Source organism: Heteronotia binoei, chromosome 3, assembly GCF_032191835.1.
Source record: "Heteronotia binoei isolate CCM8104 ecotype False Entrance Well chromosome 3, APGP_CSIRO_Hbin_v1, whole genome shotgun sequence".
Lineage (NCBI taxonomy): Eukaryota > Metazoa > Chordata > Lepidosauria > Squamata > Gekkonidae > Heteronotia > Heteronotia binoei.
In genome coordinates, this window is record NC_083225.1 from 160,847,376 (window position 1) to 160,864,691 (window position 17,316).

The window sequence follows — 17,316 nt, forward strand, 5'->3', positions numbered from 1 at the left end:
AATATAATATAATATAATATAATATAATATGTATTTATTTTTCATATTTATATCCCGCCCTCCCCGCTGGAGCAGGCTCAGGGTGGCTAACAACGTAAATATCAACAATAAAACGCTAAAACCATAGAGCAATAACAACGATTACAATAGTATCAGGTAAAATTAAATGATTTGCAATTTAAAATTATTAATACAATTTTAAAACAACAGTTTTGGTGCTAAGTTGCATGCCATGATGTTGGACAGCTATGTACTTTGGTTGAAGACCATTCGAAATAATGTTGTTTTGCAGGCCTTGAGGAATTGGGCAAGATCCCGCAAGGCTCTAACATCATCTGGGAATTGGTTCCACCAGTGGGGGGCCGCAATAGAGAAAGCTCTTTCTCTGGTAGCCTTCAATCTCACCTCCCTCGGCCCGGAGATTTCTAATAGGTTTTGCGATCCAGATCTAAGTACCCTCTGGGGAATATATAGGGAGAGATGGTCCCTAAGGTAGACAGGTCCTCGGCCATATAGGGCTTTAAAGGTAATAACCAGCACCTTGTAGTGAATCTGGAACACTATTGGCAACCAGTGCAGTCTCCGCAGCCCCGGCTGTACATGGTCCCGAATAGAGAGACCCAATAACAGCCTGGCTGCAGCATTCTGCACCAGCTGCAGCTTCTGGATTCGGGACATGGGCAGCCCTATGTAGAGGGCATTACAGTAGTCTAGTCTCGAGGTGACTGTTGCATGAATCACTGTCGCTAAGTCACTGTGCTCTAGGAAGTGTGCCAGCTGCCGTGCCCGCCTAAGATGGAAAAAGGCGGATCTCGCAGTGGCTGATATCTGGGCCTCCATAGTTAATGTGGGCTCCAGTAGCACCCCCAAGCTCTTGACTTTAGGCGCTGATATCAGTGGCGCCCCATCAAAGGCTGGTAGAGGGATTTCCCTTCTCAGACCACCGCGGCTCAGACAAAGGACTTCTGTCTTCGTTGGATTCAGCTTCAGACAACTCAGCCTGAGCCACTCTGCCACAGCTTGTAATGCCGGGGCCAATAGATAAATATTAGACTAGTACCTAGCAGATGAGCCTATAAGCCTTCATCAATAAGTCTTGCTGAATAGGATATTGTAACCCATTTAATCCAATGTTGGCAATTCTTGGCAATAAGGTTGTGATCCTCAACACATTTACCAGGGAGTGAGCCTTGTGGAATTGATCACATCAGATCAAGCTTGATCACATCAGATCAAGCATCCCAGTTAGGAATAGAGAATTGTTAAGTTCTGCTTTTCTTTCTGGGCTGTGGATTTATCTTCAGCTGCAGATCTTCAAAGCTGCTACTGGTGCTGTGGCCAATCAATGACACTAAGATGTATGAGCAGCTTATACAGGATCCACTTAGTGGTGCTGAGCTTAGTTAACCCTTGTATATTTAAATGATAGAGATGCAGGCCTTCAGTCTGGTGAAAATCATGTTTCATGGTGTTGTTGTACTTACAGAAAAATATAGCTCTTCTGAAAAAGATGCTCTGATGTCAGAACTCAAAATGATGACTCACATTGGAAGTCATGATAACATTGTGAATCTACTAGGAGCTTGTACCCTGCCAGGTAAGGAGCACCTTTCTGATCTTTGATCTTTACTGTCCTGCTGATGAGTGGTTCTCAAACTTTTTTAGAAGTGGGGTCAAATTCTAAACTTACTTTACTTTTTTGGCACCCATTTACAAAGCAGATCCACTCTACTTTACCCCTCCATGGCATAAAATGCAAGAATCCCATATCAGTTAACAATGAAGATGTTTAAAATTTCATTTCTAGCATTTATAAATATGTGACATTATTGAGTTATATTTCATGGTTATTTCTCACTTTATACAGAAGCAAACCCAATTTTGCCATCAAGCCTCCCAGTGTCTTCTCTTCCACTCCACCTGTCCTTCCTCCTACCTGACCTTATAACCCACCTGAGTGAGACCTACCTCTAGTTCCCAACACACAGTTTGCCAACCACTGCTGTAGGCTGTTCCGCTGGAGGTGTCAGTGGTCTGGTAAAGGAATGGATGGCATAGGTAGTCACATTGGTACTAGTCATTTCTGTCTGTGGCTCCTTCCAAATGAAAAGCAAAATTGCAATGAAGTCTTAGTCAAGAATAAAAAGAACCAGGGCTCTTTTGTAGCAGGAACTCCTTTGCATATTAGGCCACATCCCCTGATGTGGCCAATCCTCCAACAGCTTACAGTAGACCCTGAAATAAGACCCCTGTAAGCTCTTGGAGGATTGACTACATCAGGATGTGTGGCCTAATATGAAAAGGAATTCCTGCTACAAAAAAAGCCCTGAAGGAAACTCTGTTTCTTTGAAAAAGTGCTGCTGCATCATCCAAAAGTTGTTTCCTTTTCCTATTTTACATCTAGTAGTAGTAGCAGCTGTTTGTTTGTTTGTTTACTAAAACATATTCCAGGACCGATTTACTTGATTTTTGAATACTGTTGCTGCGGAGATCTTTTGAACTATTTACGAAGCAAGAGGGAAAGATTTCACAAGACATTGACTGATATCTTCAAGCAGCATAATTTCAGCTTTTACCACAATTTCTCAGACCGACCAAGGTAACAACTTAACCTGCTGTGACTTGGGGAGAGGTATTGAATGCCAAACCAAGAGTGAGGGGGCACTATCTGTTGTTCTCACACAGAAGAGCAGATGTGAGTCATAGCTTATGAAAACACCTGCTAATATGCATATGATTGACAAGTTTGTTTCCTGCCTCTGACCACTCTGTTAATTCTAGCACAACAGTATGCAGTGTGGAAGAGGAAGGGCTGTAGCTTGATGACAGAGTAGCTGCTTTGCATGCAGAGGTCCCAGGTTCAGTCCCTAGTACCTCCAAGTAAAAGAACCAGGTAGTATGTGTGTAAAATGCCATTAAGTCACAGTTGATTTATGGTGACCCCAGCAAGGGGCTTTCAAAGCAATTGAGAAACAGAAGTAGTACGGCATTGCTTTCTTCTGCAGAGTCTTCCTTGGCGATCTCCCTTCCAAGTACCAACCCTGCATAGTGTCTGAGATCTGTTGCAATCAGGCCATGCCATACTGCCTTGCCTTCCAACCAGGTAGTAGGTGATGGAAAAGAACTCTACAGGTGAGGTCACACATGGTAAATAATGCAGTTTCAATCCATTTCTGAAACTGTTTGAAAGTGAATTCTTGCCATTTCACAGAGCAAAATCCAGTTGGGAAGTGGATTGAAAATGCATCATTTAGTGTGTGTGACTGCACCCTAAGACAACTTGATGTGTTCACATGATCCCACTCTCTCTGTTGACTGTCAGTGTACTGGGTCATGGAACAAGCCATGGATACTTTCTCTGAGTCATGAAAACATTGTTTCGGATTTTAACTTTAAATAACTCTTTAAAAGTTTTGATGCTGTAGACCTGAGCGTTTGCTTTTAGGTTCCTGTGTAAATCTGCAAACATGCATTTTCCCCACTGTTCTAGTTAGTTTACAGTTTTCAGCCTTGAAGGCTAACTTATGAATAAATGGCTTTATGTGCAGAATAAATTCAAGAACAAATGGAACTGAGTTTGCAACAATTATTTTTTGGGATGGGTGACTTACATCATGCCTTTAGAGAGCATGATTTAAAAAGTTTTGTAATGTGTTGGCCTATGCAAGAACTTCTGTATAAACTAGCCACAATGTATAATCTCTGAATATCTCAGATCTGAGATTCATTGAAATTTGCTCCCCCTCCCTTTTTTGGGGCAAAACTCTGAGTAGCAAGCTTTGAAACTAAACTTTTATTGTAAATGACATCTTATGCAGAACAGGAATGACATGTATGCTTATACAGCATTGATTTGTGCCTGTGTTCTGCGTTTCTGTTTGATGTTTTGTTTAATCAGATCTAGAGTGATCATATTATTTTTAAATAAAAGGTTTAATCAATATGTCACCTGTTTTATTGGCTAGGAAATACAAGGTTTCACTTTCAACCTGTGACAAACAAATGAACAGACCTCAATATCTTCTTTAGAGATTGTGGGCCATACCCTGCAAAGACTGAGTGTTGTAAGGGAACATTTAATCATCAAGCAGCACTGTAATTTAATGATCAATACATTCTGTTAATTCAGAGATAGAGGTTTTAATCTCCATGGGACTGTTTAAAATAAGGCCCTTCACAGTTGTGTCCTAGTGATGGCCGCACAGTAGTGGTAAACATGAGGAGCTGCCTTATACTGACTTAGACTATTGCTCTATCGAGGACAGTATTGTTTATTCTGCCTGACAGTGGCTCTCTAGGGCCTCCAGTGGAGGTCTTTAAAACAGCAATCCTAATCAGGAACTCTGAATCCTACTATTGGTTATCCAATGGGGCTTACTCACAGGAAAGCGTCCTTAGGATTGCACTGTAAGTCTCCTATCCCTGTAGCCTTTCATCTGAAGATATTGGGGACTGAACCTGGGACCTTTTGCAAGCAAAGCAAATGCTCTACACCTAACCCACAATCCTCCCCCATGGTGGGCTTGCAATTTACATATTCTTTTGGCCAGCAACCCAGAATCTGTAACCATGTGTTTTCTTAGTTACATTTGAAGTAGCCCAGAGTTATTTGTGAGGCCAACTCCCCTCTCCCTTTGCAAAAACACACATCACCTTCTAAAGATGACTGCAGCCAGCAAGTGAACAAATGAGAGTAAACAATTGAGAGCAAACTTTCGTGTGTACATCATATCCTGTAAAGTTCACAGCTCACTCCAAAGCCACCCATCTCTCCACTAAGAGCATGGCCCACCAGCCTTCCAAATCCATTAGTAGACCAGGTAGTTGCTGAAAGGGGCTGTGCCAAAGGTGTTTGCAGACATGGCATGCCCAGTGTACTTGTGGCAGGCAAGGCTGCTATTGCTGGACAGCACCAAAGGTACAGTCCATACTTTGGTGACTGCATGAGGCTTTAGGGCACTTCTGACTGCAGTTAGAACAAGAGCAAAGCAAGAACAAAGGAATGAGAAAGGGCTTGCATTAATTTTCTACAACAACAGTATATGCCTGCCAAATTTGGCATGTCTGTTAAGTTATATTACCTCTTGACTACAATCCCATTACAGAAGAAGAAGAAGATGATGATGATGATGATGATGATGATGATGATGATGATAATAATAATATTTAATTTGTATCCCGCCCTCCCCACCAAAGCATAGCATAATATGCAACATTTCAACAGTTAAAACAAAGTGTTTACAAAACATATGACAAATCATAAATACATGTTATTATCATATATTAAAGCCATCTAATTAAATCCATCAAATTAGTTTGGTGCTAAAATCTTGATGTTACCCATCTTGCAGTTCATCTTACAGAAGATTACTAAAAGATATGAGCTTAGTGCAGGGCTTTTTTTGTAGCAGGAACTCCTTTGGATATTAAGGCACACACCCTTGATGCAGCCAATCCTCCAAGAGCTTACAGTAATAAGAGCCTGTAAACTCTTGGAGGATTTACTATTTCAGGGGTGTGTGGCCTAATAGAATCATAGAGTTGGAAGGGACCTCCAGGGTCATCTAGTCCAACCCCCTGCACAATGCAAGAAATTCAGAAATACTGCCACCTAAATTCACACAATTTTCATCGCTGTCAGATGGCCATCTAGCTTCTGTTTAAAAACCTCCAAGGAAGGAGAGCCCACCACCTCCCGAGGAAGCCTGTTCCACCGAGGAATCGCTCTAACAGTCAGGAAATTCTTCTTAATGTTGAGCCAGAAACTCTTTTGATTTAATTTCAACCCATTGGTTCTGGTCCTACCTTCTGGGGCCACAGAAAACAATTCCACACCATCCTCTATATGACAGCCCTTCAAGTACTTGAAGATGGTGATCATATGCAAAGGAGTTCCTGCTACAAAAATGCCCTGGCTCAATGTAACTGCCATGGTGATGAAAAGTGCTGTCAAGTCACAGATGACTTATGGTGACTCTGTACAGATTTCAAGGCCAGAGATGTTCAGAAGTGGTTCACCATTGCCCTCCTCTGCATAGTAACCATGGACTTCCTTGGTAATCTCCCATTTAAGTACTACTCTGCTCAGTTTTCAAGATCTGATAAGACTGGGTTAGCCTGTGCCATCGGGGTGGGGGGTGGGGGAGGAAAGTCTGTGTAGCAGGCTAGCAGCTGAAATCTATGATGCCTGGTATATAGGATAGCTTTGCTCTAGTCTCCACCATGCTTCCTCTTCACCTTTTCTGCCCTATCCAGCAACTTTATGCAGTGCCTAAGACATGGATTCTAAACACAGTATTCAAAATTCAAAGATACAGCCATCAGTGCATGTCACTTCCAGGTTGAATAAAATGAAGGAATTAATTCTACAATCCTAGTAAAATGGCAAACGTGTTCATGTAATAGTGCACAGTCAATATATTTCATAGATAAGCAGAATCAGACAGGCTGAAAGGAGACAGGCAGCAAAAAATGAGTAATCTGGATGTGTCTGGGGGATCTGAGGGTTTCTCTCACTGCCAGGTTGCCCAGATTGAAGGCAAGGAGCAGATCTGGAAGGTTTGATATCACTGGCACTAGACTGGCTCTTGAATGTCACCTAACTTCCAAAGCCAGGAAAATTCTAGGTTGTTGTCAAAGTTTCTTGATGGAACTGCCTGCATTTCACTTCCTACTGGCAGCCCAGATTGGTCAGGAAGAAAAAAGCCTATATATAAATTCTGGACACCTGCCCATGGTGCCTGACAATAGTTAACCAAGCTATTAGGGTGACTTTATTATATTTTAAGAACCATAATTGTATCAGAAACCCACAACAGATTAGTTGGCTTAATTTGACTAAGCCGAGAGTGTCAAATCTCTTTTGTAGACTTTTTTGTTTATAGCAAATGGGCAATACAGTGCGTTCCAAGTTCCAGCGATATAAGTAATAAAATCCTGATTAAGTATATCTCCAGCCAAACCTCTGTTTGTAAAAGCAATTTGTTGTCATAGATATGATTACTGCATATAGGTTCCATGAGGAAGACGTTCAGTCTTACTGATGTTTCCTTCATTGTAGATTCAGATGGGTAGCCATGTTGGTCTGAAGCAGTGGAATAAATTTACTTTTGGTATTTTTGTATTTTTGCGTGTGTGTGTGCGTATGTGTGATGGCAACCTCTGGTGATTGACCCCTACTTGGGGCATGGAGGATATTCAGAGAGGTGGCTGAATAAAGCCTGCCCCTGCCCTTCCAACTCTGATATTCCAAGGAGGTCTCCCATACAAGTACTTGCCAGAGTCAACCCTGCTTAGCTTCTGAAATCTGATGAGATTGGGCTTGCCTGTGCTATCCAGGTCAGGGCCACTTTGTTGGTCTTAGCAATGTTCCTGGACTCAAACGTTGTTCGTCAATGTAGCCATTCTTCTGAAAATCATCTTTCTTTTTTTCAGAAATGGAAATATACTTAAAAATGGATCGTATACACCATTAGATGGAATGGATGACTTTGCAAATGTGCACGTGCAAGATTTAGATTTGACCACTAAACCGTCTGGCATTTCCCTGCTTTCTGGAGAGGGTGAGCCATTCAACAATGTTCTTTCAAAACCAACATAGTTGCTTTAAGAATTTACAACAAGATTTGTGGGTTGAATTTTTTTTTAAAAAGAGAGAGAGAGAACAGTCTGAAACAAGGTAGTGATTTACAGATTAATCCTGCCAAAAGAGACTCAAGCCCTAGAGGATTAAAACTCTTGTCTTGGCATTTTGTTTACAGACGATGTTAAATATGTAAACAGGACAATGGAGGATGAAGAAGATCTCAATGTACTGACTTTTGACGACCTGCTGTACTTCTCCTGTCAAGTTGCTAAAGGAATGGAGTTTTTGGAATCAAAATCAGTAAGTTTTGTATGTTACACATACAAAAGAGAAAAAGGGCGATCAATGGACTTTCCTTTTCCCACAGCCCTATATATGCAAAAAAGTAAAACAACACTTCTGAGGATGTACATGGTAGAAGTTGACAGATTTAGGCTTGATGTGAAAAAGTGCCCTGACCTCAGAAGCTGAGCAGGGTCAGCCCTGGTTAGTACTTGGGTGGGAGATACTAAGGAAATCCATGGTTGCTGCACAGAGGCAGGCAATGGCAAGCCATCTCTGAATGTCCCTCTTGCCTTGAAAACCCTATGGGGTCATCTAAGTCTCAATGGACCTTTCCAACACTTTCAGGAAGGAAGGAAGTTTTTCTCTTTTCCAATACTAGGCTCATGGTTACCAATTAAAACCAATTGTTTTAAAAGACAAATTCATGGACAATAGGGACCATGGTGTCCTTGGCCAGGATGATTAAATGAAACGTCGATCTTCAGATGTTTTAGGCCATTAAGCACCAGTGACTGGGAGGCAAGAGCAGTGGAGGATTGTTTACATCTTTCGTATCACCTTTCTGGAAGCACATGGCTAGGCCCTGTGGTAAACAGGACAAGATAGATCCCGGGTCTAACAATCACTTTAGTTTTCCTTAAAATGTACACAGTGGCTGCGATCACACAAACTAAATAATGCACTTTTGATCCACTTTCAATGCACTTTCCAACTGGATTTTGCCAGTTCACACAGTAAAATCGAGTTGGGAAGTGCATTGAAAGTGGATTGGAAAAGGTCCAAATATGAATAAAGGTGGAATCTGAAGAACACTTTCCTAGGAACAATACCTATTGAATAGACCTAAATGGGATTCTTACAGCGCAATCTTTCCTGAAAGTAAACCTCATTGCATAAACCTGAGTAGGCCTGCTTAGAACTGCAGTGAGATTACTTTTGTATAGTGCCCAGATCTAGGAGCTACACCTGTCTAAGCCCATCGATTTCAGTTCCCCACAGCCACACAGCACCTGTTTCTGTGGGCTGAGAAGGGTGTAACTTGGGACTGCACTGTTAGGGATTTACTGGTAGGTAAGAGATACATTTCCCCTCATCCATCCCAAGAGATCGAATGATCATTTGTAGATGTACAAAGAGCCCCATTCTCCAAAGGCAAGTCAGAGGACACAGCAGCGAGGCTTCAGCCTTCCCGTAGAGTTAGCAAGCCATAGCTTTAAAAATGTAGTTGCTTCAAAGATCCAGTGTGCTTCCTCTGAGTCTTTTCTACGTAATACATGGCTTCAAGTATTGCTCTACTTAATACCTTTCCCCCAGTATATAAAACTTAATATCAAATAAATCCTAAGTATGTTTTGGTTCCTACTTTTCAGGATTTATTACTTGCAGATTTGCTTACTCAGTGAGGGCCCTTTTTAAAGAGCTGCTGGGGAATGGCTTTTCTAAAAAAAATAAAGGAGAGGCTGTTTGGGCTTGGAAGGCTGCTATGGCGGAATGAAGGACAGTGCTGAAATTAAAGTTGCCAGGCTCCAAATGGGGCCTGGAGATCTCCCACTTCTACAACTGATCTCCAGCTGGCAGAGATCAGCTCCCCTGGAGAAATGGCTGCTTTGAAGGGTGGACTCTATGGCATTGTACCATGCTGAGGCCCCTCCCCTCCCCAAACCCCGCCCTCTCCTGGATCTGCCCCCAAAGTATCCCGGTGTTTTCTAACACAGGCCTGGCAAAGCAACCTGAAACAGCACTAGAGGAGGGATTGTTTCCCCAATTTTTACCTCTCCACAAGCAGCAAAAATGGGGAAATAATCCCGCAGAAAAGTTTTGGTGTGGGGAAAATGGCTGCGGGGAGGGGGGGGAGGCAGGAGCTCTTCCTTTCTGTGTGGAAACATTCTGAACCCAAATGGGATCACCTTTATTTTAAACAATAATTCTCTGCAGCTGCTATGTGGCTATGGGGAACTGGATTTGGGTCCAGGGAACACAGATGCAGCTATTGAAAAATAAGTATATCTAAAGTTTGAAGACCCCCCCCCCCCCCCCCAATTCCACTACCTATTGTGGAAGCTTGAAATCTCACTAGAAGCTAAAATGACTAAATTGAGGCTATTGTATTTTGGTTGCATTATGCGAAGATGATAATGCTAGGAAAATTCAAAGGCAGCAGGATGAAAGGCAGACCCAACATGAGATGGTTTAAAGGAAGCTGCAACTCTCAGTTTGCAAGACCTGAGCATGGTTGTTGATGATAGGATGTTTTGGAGGTCATTAATGCAAAGGGTCTTCATAAGTAGTCTTCATAAATCTACAGAAATCTACAGAAATAAAATAAAGTAGGAAACAGGTTGAAGGTACATTGCACACACATACACACACACACACACAGAGGCAGTAACCATAGAGCATTCTTGTACCTTTTCAAATATGGTCTATTTTAGAAGTTCTAACTCTAAGCTCAAACTTTATTTACCATAACAACCAAGTCCTGTTATTTCATAGGCAATTAACTCATTAACTGCACAATTTATATTGCTTTGGAAATTGCTACACCCCAAATACCATATTAGCCAACAAATGCATGTTTCTAAGATGATTAAAGAATTAAACAACATCCTTTGTTATTTGATCCTGCCTTGACAGTGTGTTCACAGAGATCTGGCTGCCAGAAATATACTAGTTACTAATGGGAAAGTGGCAAAAATCTGTGATTTTGGACTTGCCAGGGATATTGTGAACGACTCAAATTATGTTGTCAGAGGCAATGTAAGTGTTCACTTGTTTTAAATCTTTTGCATTACTTATTTTACTAATTTCATAAACTGGTAGTAATTACATCCTGCAGAGCCATTGCTTTGCATACACAGAAGACAGTCCAGTAGGGTCATGATGTACTGAAGTCTTTTTTCAGCCACAGACACTGGGATGACACACTTTCTCTCCCCCTCCCCCACAAGGACACCTTTCCTGTTATCTTCCCTTGACACAAAGCTTGGGAACGCAAGACTTCCGTATACCAGTAAACTGTCATCTCATCCAAACTGGATGAAATGGCAAACCATAGTTGGTTCTTTTGCCAACAAAAAGGGATTCCAAATCAGAATTAAACCATGATTGAAAATATGGTGTGTAGGCTTCCATATCCTAATTTAAAGAGCTCTGTGGCACAGAGTGGTAAAGCTGCAGTATTGCAGTCCAAGCTCTCTGCTCATGACCTGAGTTCGATCCTGGTGGAAGCTGGGTTCAAGGTCAGTAAAATGAGTACCCAGCTTGTGGTGGGGGGAGTGTAGATGACTGGGGAAGGCAATGGCAAACCACCCCATAAAAAGTCTGCCATGATATCGTGAAAGCAATATCACCCCAGAGTTGGAAACGACTGGTGCTTGCACAGGGGATTACCTTTACCTTTTTATATCCTAATTCAGACTATTCGTCAGTCACTGTCAGCTTTGTCTGTACTCTGGCTAGCAGAGGTTTTCCAGAGGACTTTCTTATCACTTACTATAATCTGATCCTTTTAACTCAAGATGCTGGGGATTGAACCTGGGGCCTTCAGCATACCAAGCAGAACCGCAGCCCCACCTGTTAGATTACAATTGGCTTGACTGGGCATACAAAAGCCTTCCATTCTTAAACCATGTGAGAGGCGAGCAGAGAGAAGTATACTAGTATGAGAACTTCTAAGGTTTATTGTAACAACAAACCACAGTTTTCTGTTATGTCCGACTGCAACCATAGTTCATGTGACTTCTTCCTTCTTTAATGTATACAACTTTTAGAGCACAAGTGAATCTTTCCCCCGTCTTCCTCCTGCATCTAGGCTCGCTTACCTGTCAAATGGATGTCGCCTGAAAGCTTATTTGAAGGGATATATACAATTAAGAGTGATGTTTGGTCTTATGGAATCTTACTGTGGGAAATATTCTCCCTTGGTATGTTTTTGATAATATTGTCTAGAGCTACTATTACAAACTATATATTTATAAGGTACACATTCACAATAGTGGAAGAACTGAGTATTTAAAAAAAAGTTCAACATTTTTAAATCCTATCTTTCCACGATACAAGGCAATCAAGACATTTAACCAGATAAACATTGAACAGCCTAAAAAGATATTTTACTTTCGTTTACTGAAATAATTATACTAGCCCCTTCTATCTAATGCACTCACTGGGTAAAGTTAAAATAAAGAATTAAAACAGCACATCATCCAAATAAATAATTAAAAACAATAACTTTTCATCAGAAGTAGTACTGCAGTAAAACCACAAACAGTTAATACAAGAAGTAGCGGTCTTTATTCCGTATGTAATTAAAAGGACAGTGGAACAGGATGAATTTTATCTGTTTCCAAAAATGTGTCAAAGCCAGCAGCAGCCAGCTTGATTGGCAAGGAAGGCCCAGTCCCTGTGGCATCATTTCAAAAGAGGCCACAAAAAAAGGAGTCATGAAAGGCTGGCTGAGGTTCAGTTTTCCAAAGTCTGTTCCTTACTTCAGAACTGTCTTTCTTTCTTTAGGTGTGAATCCCTATCCTGGAATGCAAGTTGATGGAAACTTCTATAAGCTTATTAAAAATGGATTTAAAATGGACCGTCCATTTTATGCTACAGAAGAAATGTAAGCTTAGGGGATATCCCTGATTAAATGGCAAAAACAATGTATTATGTATGGGTTTTGTGAACTTCCAAGTGAAAGTAATAGACATTCGGGTATCAGTGGCAGGAGGATTTACTTGTTTATACATGAAACGAGCTCTTTGCCAGATCACAGTGCTCAACATTTGAATGGAATACCTTCTTTGTGCCTGTGCAATGGCCATTTGTATGGGTGTGCCTGCATGAATTTCTTCTGATGCCAAAGGCCATGTGAAGGCCATACCTTGGTAAATAGACTACAGTTTTCATGAGTTGCAAGAATGGGACATGCAAATTGTTTCTAGTCTGAATAGTTCACCTGCCTTTCATGTCAAGAAACACCAGATTATGCAAGCACAATGGAAGAAGAATACTGAGATAGCACAGACTGTGCAGTCCTGAGATTAGGGTTGCCAACTCCAGACAGGGCCTGGAGATCTACAAAAATTACAATTGATCTCCAGATGACAGAGATCAGCTCCCCTGGAGAACATTGCTGTTTTGGAGAATGGACTGTATGGCATTCTATCTTGCTTGGAGCCCCTCCCACTGTGCCCCCCCCCCAGCTCCATCCTCAAATCTCCAGGGATTTGCCACCCTGGAGCTAGAAAGCCTACCTGAGATATTTCTTTTGTAGCTGATCTTGTTGGAGGGTGGGTTACAAAAAAAAACCCATACACATGAGCTTACAATATAACAAATAGTATAACATGTATATATTAATTGTCTATGAAGGCAGTTTGTCTTTCTTTGCCATTAATAAACACTGAATCAGCAAGCCAGATTCAAGACCAACCATTGCCTAGTCTGTCTTTGCATGTGCCAGGTTTAAATCCCAGCAGGGAAAACAACTCCAGAAGTGCATACTAACACCACGATTTATAGGCCAGAGATGTGAATTGCATGCTCCCTGGCATCTCTTCTAGCAGGCACACAACCCACAAAGGTGCGCCAGTGGATAACCCACTACACATGGAGCACTCACCCCACCTGAAACTGGTTTGAAACCAGATTTTTAAACATGTATGACATTGCAGCTTCCATTTAAAGAACAAGATCTTTTTAGCTTAGGAACATTTCTAGATTTTTAAATATGTGGGTGGGTGGGTGTTAACTGGTACTCTCCCCCCAAGTGATTGTGATCCAGAGCTCCATCCACTTAACCCACACCTCTGCCCACCCAGGACTGCCCCAGGGACCAGGTGAACGTTCCAAGATCCCTCCTACAGTGCTTAAGTGATCCTGAAAAAAGGCCCCTGATAGCAATGACTGTAAACACAACAGAGTGCTTAAAGTGAGGGAGATTTAAAGTAGTTCCTGTTTGTTTAAATAAATAACAGTTTGTGATCTATTGTACATGTTTATGGTGTAAACAATCCATAGTAATTAAAAATGTACAGGGATATTCCATCTTGGTGGCAGGGCTGTGGAGTTATCTGCTTGTGGTAGGGAAATCAGATCTCTTTAGAATGTGAGCTGAGAAAGAGGCAGCAGCCCCACCTAGAGAGGAAAGCTTGCTACAATCCTGACTGGCAGCCCCATGAGGTGAAGCATCTCGGGCCAATTGCAGGTGGGTTGCAAATGAAGTCCAGTGTGTTTTGTTCCCACTAAGCCCATCGAAGGTATACTTACTGGCAAGTTATTTGTTTATTTATTAAAACGTTTGTTTATTTATTAAAACATTTATACTTACTGGCAAGTTATTTATTTGTTAAAACATTGGTTTATTTATTAAAACATTTATACTTGCTGGCAAGTTATTTATTTATTTAAACATTTATACCCTGCCTTGCTTCTTGGTTCAATATGGCTTGATAAGAGTGTAGATTGGAGGGTTTTCCAACAGGTCTGCCACAAGACAGACTCAGTGCATTTGGACATTTCATCTGGCTAAGAGCAAAGCCAAAACGACATATGATGGGTGCAGAACCAGATCTCCAGATGTGGATCTGCCCCAATCACATCTAAAGCAGAACAGGGTTCTGACGGTGGTTCTAATGTTAAAGCTGACTGGCAATGCTGAAATTCATGTATCTGTTATTTTTTTAAAATAATTGCGGAGTACAACGGAATAAAACAAAATATACTTCTTGGGTATCATAGCAGAGCCTGTGTTATGGGATACACACATGTCCAAATTGCCTAGCTTTTGCATGGGGAAAAAAATAGGAAAGAATTCTGTCATTTTCTCCCTGCAGTTTTCTGTTGCTATCTTTGCAGATATTTCATACTGTGCTCCTGCTGGGCTTTGGATGCCAGGAAAAGACCGTCCTTTTCGCAGCTGCTTTCCCTTCTGGCAGGCCAGCTGGCTGATGCAGAAGGAGCAGTGAGTAACCATGCAAGCAAGCACTTCTCTCTCTCTTTTTGCATTTCTGGGTTGAAAATCTTGTAATAGCAACAGCACACATGGCAAAGGATTGTGTATGGCGACATCCCCTGCTGATGACTCAAGCCTTTGGGAAAAGGCATCTGTTTTCTCCCAGGGGAAACTCCAGCTTGACTTCATTCTGGCATTTGCTCCAGCTGCTCAACACAAATATGGAGGTTGTGATGTTTAGGCAGATATTGTTGTGGGGTTTTATTGTAGCATCCTGAAGAGATGAAAGACTGTTTTCTCCACTTTCCAGGCAGACAGTGAGGTTCCATTGAGGAGAACGGCCAGCAACGTTATATCCTAATCAAGTTACTGAAGTTGGGTTTGTTCTTTAGCTTCCAGGGCTGGCAACAAGATCTTCTGGTGGGTGGTGGAAAGCGTCGTCAAATCACAGCTGATTTATGGCAACACTGTAAGGTTTTCAAGTCAAGAGAAAGGTTCCGAGATGGTTGCCATTTGTTGCCTCTGCAAAGCACCCCTGGACTTTCTTGATGGTCTCCCATCCAAGTGCTAACCAGGATCAACCCTGCTGAGCTTCTGAGATCTGGATGGCTAGCCTGGGCCATCCAGTTCAGGGCATTTCTCCAGGTCCCTTCCAAGGCCGACAAATTCTTTTATGTTCAGTAAATCACCTAACACCTCTCCCCGATGCTGTCAATCTTGGTCATGTAACATACCTTCCGAGTTTTACAGATGCTCAGGCCTCTGTCCGTTCCCCCAGTGTTTCTCATCCCAATTGCTGCAGCCCTAGTCTTTCCTGTGATAATCTCCTGGGATACTGCATGTCATTATGCAAACTTGTTTCTTTTGACAGGAGATTGCATACAAGGTTTGATGCCTTCCCCCTAGTCCAGGGGTATCAAACATGTGGCCTGAGGGCCACATCAGGCCCACAGAAGGCTCCTGTCAGGCCTGCAAACAATTCACTGTCATCTGCTTCCTTCTCTCTCTCTTGCTTCCTTCTGCATCCCAGATTGCTTTGCCAGGCTTGGTCAAATCACACAGGAGCTACAGAGCAAAGCCACTATTTTCTGCATTGGCTGACCTGCGGTTAGTTGTATTGACATTATTGAGGCAGACAACAAGAAGCCTCAGGGTTGGCCGAGTTAGAGATACAAGAAGCACCAGCAACTAGGCAGTTCAGGTCTAATTTAGACCTCTGAGAGGCACTGCTAGAGCCTCTAGTTTTCCATGCAGAAGGGAGAAGTGTTTATCTGCTGCAACATTAATTCCCAGAATGTTTCCTTAAAGGCTGAGAACTGTGGCCTTTCCACTTCTTACTCCATTCATAAAGTGAGACTTCAAGAAATGTCTTTGCTGCCCTGACCTGGATGGCCCAGGCTAGCCTGATCTTGTCAGATCTCAGAAGCTAAGCAGCATAGACTGTGGCAAGTACTTGGATGGGAGACCTTCTTGGAATACCAGCAGTCAGGAGGACAGGGGCAGGCTTTATTCATCTACCTCTCTGAATCCTCCAAGCCCCCAGTAGGGGTCAGTCACCAGGGACTGACATGACTTCCAAGTGTATGTGCATGCACGCTCATGTGCGTGTGTGTGCACACACACTAAAAATGCAAAAATACAAAAATAATTATTTGCTGTTTAGCAGTCAAAGCAATTAATTTATGTGTTTATTTTATTTACTTCATCTATACCCTGTCTTCCTCCCCATTGGGACCCAAATTGGCTTACACATTCTCCTCTCCTTGAATTTATCTTCACTAAACCCCTGTGAGATGGGCTAGGCTGAGTGTGTGCATGACTGACCCAAGGTCCCCCAATGTACTCCCATGGTCAAGTGGGGTTTCAGAGTTGGTCTCCCAGACCCTTGTCTGACACTCTAACCGCTATGCTCTACTGGATCGCTAACATTTTCCAGGGTTCGTATTATTAACCTGCATCTCAGGATCTTGAGGAGGATAAATGAAATCTGAAAACCCCTTCAGACACTAGAAAATATTTTAAGCAACAAATAGCCATAATGATAATCTTAAGAATAACTGGACCAGTAATTGGTTTCTGACACTTATGTTTCCCTTTCTAAAATGCAGGTGTGCCAAACAAAGAAGAGTGATCATTCTGAACAGGCGTTTGGTTCCAAAAGCCGTCCACGTAGCATAAGGGAAGCCAATCACCTTCAAAGCACCATTCCATGTCTGGATGAAGATGTTGCAAGGGAGAAATAATTCCCATTTGTTACGTTGTCTTTTTTTTTTTTAAGCATATAAACTGAACGAATCAAAAGGGAACAGATTAGCTGCTGCCTTGAATTTCTCTTGTCCAGTTCCACCTAGTATTGGCTTTGGAACTGAAGCTAGCTAGTACTCTTTCTGCTTCAGGGATTGGGGAAGGGAGCATTTTTCACAAGCATCAATTGTTTGCTGATATGCCTACATTTTCCACCTGCTCTTTTTAGAAAGCTAAACAATTTCTCTCGTGCTGTAGC

The 17,316-nt window shown here is 42.0% G+C and overlaps 1 protein-coding gene across 1 annotated transcript in view; it reads left to right on the top strand.

Moving 5' to 3' along the window:
- FLT3 (fms related receptor tyrosine kinase 3) overlaps positions 1–17,082 on the top strand; it is a 58,324-nt gene extending 41,242 nt beyond the window's left edge. The window contains exons 16-24 of the mRNA XM_060235305.1: positions 1,487–1,597; positions 2,452–2,599; positions 7,435–7,562; positions 7,761–7,885; positions 10,505–10,627; positions 11,682–11,793; positions 12,380–12,479; positions 14,717–14,822; positions 16,922–17,082. Of these exons, the coding sequence (XP_060091288.1) occupies positions 1,487–1,597; positions 2,452–2,599; positions 7,435–7,562; positions 7,761–7,885; positions 10,505–10,627; positions 11,682–11,793; positions 12,380–12,479; positions 14,717–14,822; positions 16,922–17,056 (1,088 nt within the window). The 3' untranslated portion in view covers positions 17,057–17,082. The remainder of the gene's footprint in view (positions 1–1,486; positions 1,598–2,451; positions 2,600–7,434; positions 7,563–7,760; positions 7,886–10,504; positions 10,628–11,681; positions 11,794–12,379; positions 12,480–14,716; positions 14,823–16,921) is intronic.
- The last annotated feature ends 234 nt before the right edge of the window (positions 17,083–17,316 follow it).